Consider the following 6785-nt stretch of genomic DNA (forward strand, 5'->3'; position numbering starts at 1 on the left):
TTATTTTTTCAGGGCTGTTTTGGGAATTAAATGAAGGACGAATCCTATTCCCGGATTCAAGTACACTTAAGATAGGAAGTGGCATAGTCATGGCGACCTCCTTCAAGTATGTGGAGGATTGGTCAATATGAGAGTTCACGCTTAAGTTAGGCCTCTATGGGTGTTTGCGTGCTTCTCTTGTATGAGGGAGGTTCGTGCGGATATCTGTGGGTGAGTCGGAGCTTAAGGACCTTTAGTTACCTTTAACCCATCTTGACTTTTAGGAACGTAGTGGGGGTACTATTCTTGATGTATGTTGAGAGCATAGTCGCTACCCGATACTACAACTCAGATAAGTTCTTTCTCAAAGTATCATTGCATGGTATGTATGTATCATGTTCGAGGGTGCTTTAGGAGGGCTGACAATTCTGGGTAACTCGGTAGAACCCGTTGCTGATATCATCCTTATCCTTAGAAGTACCTCTAGGGAAGGGTATCTCACCTGGTCAAAACTCCACGCAAGCCAAGCCTAAGGAAATTGTGTGATTTGTGTGGACTTAGTTGTGTTTGTGCCTCATGCATACATGCATCATTCATACATATCATGACTAACCCATTTCAAGGAACTGAAGGATCTTAACCATATGTTATTTTGTAGGTTATTTGAATATGGAAATCAAAGTTCGTAAACCGTTCTTTCTTAATTTCAAGAAAGTGCCTACATCATTGAAGGTTTTCTGTGACAAAATTTCTGGTTCTCTCAGGTTTAGTGAGTCTCTCAACACGCTTGTAAGCTTAGTGCGAACTAATGTGGATGAAACTCTTCTCAATACTATGATTCAATTCTATGATCCTCTGCTACATTGCTTCACTTATAGAGATTTTCAGTTGATACCATCCTTGGAAGAGTTCTCATACTTGTTGGGACTTCCTGTACTCGATCGGATCCCTTATACTGGTAAAGAAAAAGACCCTAAGTGGGAAGACATTGCTGCTGCCCTACACCTACCAAAAGCTGAGATTGAGAAGGTTTGGATTAGTAAGAAAGAATACTTTGAATTACCTCTTGACTTCCTCTACGAAAAGGCGAAGATTTTCGCTAAGGCTTCAAGCATTGATGCTTTAGAAAGTGTTTTATCTTTGCTAATTTATGGGCAATTATTATTCCACCATTATGATAAAATTGTTGATTTGGCTGCTATCAAGGTATTTCTCAGTAAGAATCTCGTTCCTACCCTACTTGGTGACTTATTACACTCTATTCATTTTCGAGCGTCAAAAAGGAAAGTTTGTGTTCTTGGATGTGCTCCTCTGTTGCATAAGTGGTTTATTTTGCACTTACCCCGCTCCATAAGAAGGAATGAAGAAGGTTTAACTTGGGCTCAGAGAATTATGAAGCTTTCTTTCGACGACGTCATCTGGAACCAAAAGGAGTTTGAGAGAACTTTGTTGTTTGATTGTTGTGGAGAATTCCCCAACATACCTCTTCTTGGTGTTGGAATAACCTATAACCCCATTTTAGCTCGACATCAGTTTGGTTTCGCTTTAAAAGACAAGCCATGTTCCTTATATATTATTGCAGAATATTTCAGCTATGATTCTGATGAAGCTAAGAAAAGAGATCTCTTCATTAAAGCCTGGTCAAAAGTAAAGAAAGTTGGTTCAAGAGACATAGGGAGGAGAAACTACATTCCATTGGACTCATACTTCCAATGGATTTATGACCGAGTTGTTGAATTTTGGATGCCATACCCATCTGATACGCCTATAGTACCAAGAATAGCTCCTTCTGCTGTTCTGGTTGCGTTTGAGCCATATGTCCCTGCTCCAAATGAAGATCTTGTTGCAACTGTTAACCAATTGACGAGAGAAAGGGATGACTTTGAGAGACGTTTGTGAGAAGCTGAAGCTGAAAAAGAAGTGTTGATAGCAAATGCTAAAGAGCGGGAGGCTTTACTTGACTATTTTTCTCGCAAATGGAAGATTGAAGATTTTGTTTCTCCGGATCACATCAACTCATGGGAAGAGGAAATTTCCAGGCTTGTCCAAGAAAGAGAAGAGATGATTAAGGCACACAAGGAAGAAGTCAGGACTCTGAAAAGGAAACGTCGTCAGGAAGACAAAAGTCCCAGAATTTAGATTTTTACATTTTTATTTATTATTTATTTATTTTTTTTCGCATCTTCACTTTGATGTAACCAATGGATTATGACCTTATGAATTCGTAATTTAATTAATAATGACGTTTTTTTCTTTTGTTTCAATATGTGTTAAAATCCTTTTATTTCCTTGAAAACATTGCATCTGCACCCACATATCATTCATAAACATTACATCACAGGTTTCTATAAATAGGTTGTCATAACCCAAAATTTTCCCATCATATTTTAATATATCTTGACTCATATGATCTTCAGTTAATCAAGCATATGCAAGAATTGGGCACACTTACTTATCTCCTAAGCAATCAACCCAAAACTAGGGTTTTGTTTCTCTCGAGATCAAATCAAGTTCTAAGACCTCAAATGGATCCCATGGACTTACATATGCTTCAAAGGATCCTCATGCCAAGTTTCAAGCTCTGATTCATAAGATTGCTCAGTCAACTGCTCAGATGGTCAACAATCGATCTATTTGACCTAAAAGTCAACTATGGTCAAAATACAGTCAAAACTCCTGATTTTTGGTTAACATCCTTCATTTTAGGTAATATTCATAATTTGATCAAGAGTTGATCATGATTCACCAAGAAAAGCTCTAAAATCATCAAAAGTCCAAGTTTCTAAATTAGGGTTTCGAGGAGAAAGTCAACCCAACTTTGACTGATCATATCTCTCTCATACTTTATCAGAAATTCCCCAACCAAAGCCTATTCTCAAGGAAATTTCATTCTCTACAACTTTGATGTTGGTCTCAAGGTCAAGAAATGCTTCCGCATAAGAGATATAAGTCAAAACATTACAGGTCCTTCTAGAAGCTCGCAAAAAGCAGTTTTTTGTCAAAGCCCATATCATCAAGATAAAATCTCCAAATGCAAAAAACTTCCAACGTGGCTTATAGAGGACATCTCGGGCTTTCCAAAAAGTCCTAGAACACTTTCATATGATAACATTTGAATGAGTTATGGCTTGCGCAAGTTGGGCGATTCTGAGAAGTTACACCTAATGCAAAGTGAAGAATTTTGTGTTTTTAAGTAGTGGGCCATGGATTATGGACTACACACGTGATTTTAAGATCAAAATAGGCCCAAGGACCATTTGGATTATATTTTATGGTTTTATTTTATTTATGTTTGAATTTATTCATATAAATTCATTTTTAAATCAAATAAAATCAAATAAAATCCAAATAAATCCAAATAAAATCATGTGAATGCCTCATTAACCAAATCAAGTCCAATGCCAAGTCCATTTGATTTCTATTTTATTTTTATTGAATTTTTTATTCATTAAAAATTCAATTTAAATCAAATAAATGGAAAATATGAAAAGATTTGCTTGGGTTTTATTTTTCAATCAATTCCAATCACTCCATATGCCAATAAAATGATCTTATTTCGTGGTAATAGGGATTGGAAAGAGAGGAATAAAATTGGCCAAAAATAGCAAGATTTCATACAAATTTTCAATCAAATCTTTTGCAATCTTTCTCTTACCAATCAACTTATTTTTTAAGCAAACTTTTGCCCTAATTCTGAGCTTTATAAATACCTCAAGCCATACACAAGAGAGGGCACGAAAATTGGAGGAGAATAGGGTTCACAAAGTTGGAAAAATTTCAAGAATAAGTGCAAGTGAGAGCTCTTGTTTCAAAGAGTTTCAAAGCCTTCCATTCGTTACATTCAATCACAAAGGTAATATTGAGTAAGTCCGAATGTTTATTAAGCTTCCATGACATCAATAACATGCACTCTAATCTTCACATATTCATTCATAATTTCAAAATTCGTATTGCATACACCCTTGCGTTTTAATGTGATTTGTTCACATGTACGAGTTTCTGGTGACATTTAAAGGTGGTTTGAATCATTGGGACAAGGATTTCACGTGCAAATCAAAATTTGCCATTGTTAGGGCTTCCAAGGTTCAATGCTTCGAACTTCTATATACAGACACTTGCCGTCCAAACCGATATACCACCATTGTGATCAGGAGATGATTTTAAGTCAATCTGGGTCTTTAGTATTATTGTTCTTGACCGTTTTCACTAATTCCATGTGTGCAGATTTTTTCTATGAAAATACAGCTTTTTCCGTAAGTAACATCGCAAGAATTTCTGCGGCTAAATCCGCAGGAAATTCAAAGAAGATGATGAACAGGAACATAGGCCAAAGGAAGCACGCGTGTGATGTTGTGGTTTATTGGTCAACCGCGCCTCTCCCTCTCTCTCCATCCTCATTGGCCGGTCAAACTTTCAACTTCCTCTCTCCACCAATAATTGGCTGCAGCGTGATCACAGGGGGGCCCACACTTGACTTTTACGTTCAAATTCCTATTTGAATTAAACTTTGTATATATTATTTGAGTTTTGTTTAATAAATGACTAAAACATACATCACTCTTGGTAAAAGAAGAAGGCTTGCAATCACTACAACCTGGGTTCGAACCAGGCAGAAGACATGTAAATTTTTTTTCTAATGAAACACGCACCGATCCGGTGTGGCTAGACTGCGCACCATCACCATGCACCCTCATCACGTCAACCACCAGATCGCATTCTAGGCATATCCAACGCTCAGGGAACTGCATCCATATCGTGGACCTTCTGGAGCATGGCACACCTGATCCAGAGCTAAGTTTCTATTTTATTTTTTAATTACATTTTTTCTTTTTATTTATTTATTTCTGTTCTTTTCTTTTTTCTTATTAATTATTTTTTTCTTTTTCTAGAAAATTTATATTAACTAAGTAATGTTTTATTTTAATCATTAATTTTTTTAATTGAAAACTCGTTTTTAATCGAAGATTGTTTTTTTAACATTTAAAAATTAATTGTTTTGCATGTGTTTTCAATAATTAATTTAAAACATCAAAGTTATTTTACGCACTTAATTTTAAGTTAATTAGGATTTAATTGATTAATCGAGAATATTATAAATAGATCCTTCATACACTCATCCTATTATTTTCATTCGTGATTTTCAGGATTATCATAGATTCGACAACGATTCAAGTTCATTTAAATATTGTTGAATGTAATAATTATCTAGGTTTTTTTAATTTCCGTCTTTTATTTTCTGCAAACCCCCTACAGGTGTTTATTGTAAATCCCCCATCCCTAAAACTTGTAATAGCGTAGGATTTAATTTCCGCACTTTATTTTCTGCATGATATTAACTATGTGGTTAGTAAAATAGGGAGTGACAAGAATAATAATTGGACGTAGCTCACTAACGCAAGATAACATAACTGAATTCAAACCACGTGATTGCTGCAAACACGCACCTTTAGGGTACCCCTCTTGTCGCCTGTTGCCTTCGATTTCGATCAAATAATCAAGTCCCTTCAAGCGTAGGGATGCCTTAGCCTGCTGCCTTTGAATTAAAATCACCATGTCCCTCCGATAAAAGATCATAGTCCCTTCGAGTTGCCTACGATAAATATGATCTCGTACCTTGATTAAATGGTGATAGTCCATTCGAATGCTAAGGTATCCTTACTGTTGCCTTAAATGACTATTCTATCCTTCCCCGAGACCCTTCGATGACCCGCACATCCAATTGAAAGACTTCCTGCCCTCTCATGGTACGAATAGTCCCTTTCGCCTGAAAGACTTAAAAGAACAAGAAAGACAATCTTAGGGTAGGTGTTCTTAAATGCTTGCTCACATCCAATTCAAAATTCAAATGCTTTTCCCACTTCTTTTCAAAACTCGAATTCAAAAAGACTACGCTTATTTAGAAGCTAAAGTTCTTCTTCAGAAAATCTTTTCTAAACACACACGACACTTCAAACAATTCAAACAAAGTGAGCTAAGCAATTAAGAGCCCATGGATAACCATGGATACAAAGGGTGCTTTAAACCTTCCCTTTGTATAACTTACCCCCCGAACTCAAAATCTTTTTAAAAGGTTTTTTCCTGTTCTTTTAGCCTTTCTATAAATTGGATAAAATAAAAGTCGGTGGCGACTCTTGCTATCTGCAGCATTTCAAAAAGTATATTCTCCCACCGTATTACACAGGTCCCAGACAAGGGTATCAGCGCAGAACAGACAGACCTAGAAGACAGTTCACCCCGATTAACATGCCTTTGTCTCAAGTCCTGCAACATCTATTGAAGGCTAGCTTGATCACCACGAAGGATCCTCCAAAGATTGTCAACACTGCAAATCCAACTTATGATCCTAAGGCTACATGTGCTTATCATTCCAATACTCCTGGACACCATGCGGATAATTGTTGGGCACTGAGAAACAAAGTCCAGGATATGATAGAAGCTGGTGAAATCGAGTTCGATGCTCCAGAGACTCCTAATGTCATCACTGCTCCTATGCCAAAACAAGATAAGACTATTAATGCTATCATGGATGTGGTCTATGTCCATGATGTGAGAGATCTGTCAACTCCTCTCCCGGTCATCAAGAGAAAGTCGCTGTAAGCCGGTTTATTTCCGGGTTGTGATGTAGGTTGTTACTATTGTCCGTCCCAATCCAATGGTTGTGAGAATCTGAAAAGAGGAATTCAAGGCTGGATGGATCGTCGCACTATCATGTGTGAAAGTTTCTCCCGTGGCTTGAAGATTGAAGACGTATCAGTAATTTCCAAAGCTCCGTTGAAGATCCCTACTAAGGAGATTCAAGATTTCTG

The 6785-nt window shown here is 36.9% G+C and overlaps 1 protein-coding gene across 1 annotated transcript; it reads left to right on the plus strand.

Annotated features, from left to right (window-relative positions):
• The first annotated feature begins 648 nt into the window (after positions 1–648).
• Positions 649–1878, plus strand: LOC131604867 (uncharacterized). The gene has a single exon (XM_058877281.1). The coding sequence runs from the start codon at positions 649–651 to the stop codon at positions 1876–1878; it is 1230 nt and encodes a 409-aa protein (XP_058733264.1).
• Positions 1879–6785: the final 4907 nt, after the last annotated feature.

Source organism: Vicia villosa, linkage group LG5 (genome assembly GCF_029867415.1).
Source record: "Vicia villosa cultivar HV-30 ecotype Madison, WI linkage group LG5, Vvil1.0, whole genome shotgun sequence".
Taxonomy (NCBI): domain Eukaryota; kingdom Viridiplantae; phylum Streptophyta; class Magnoliopsida; order Fabales; family Fabaceae; genus Vicia; species Vicia villosa.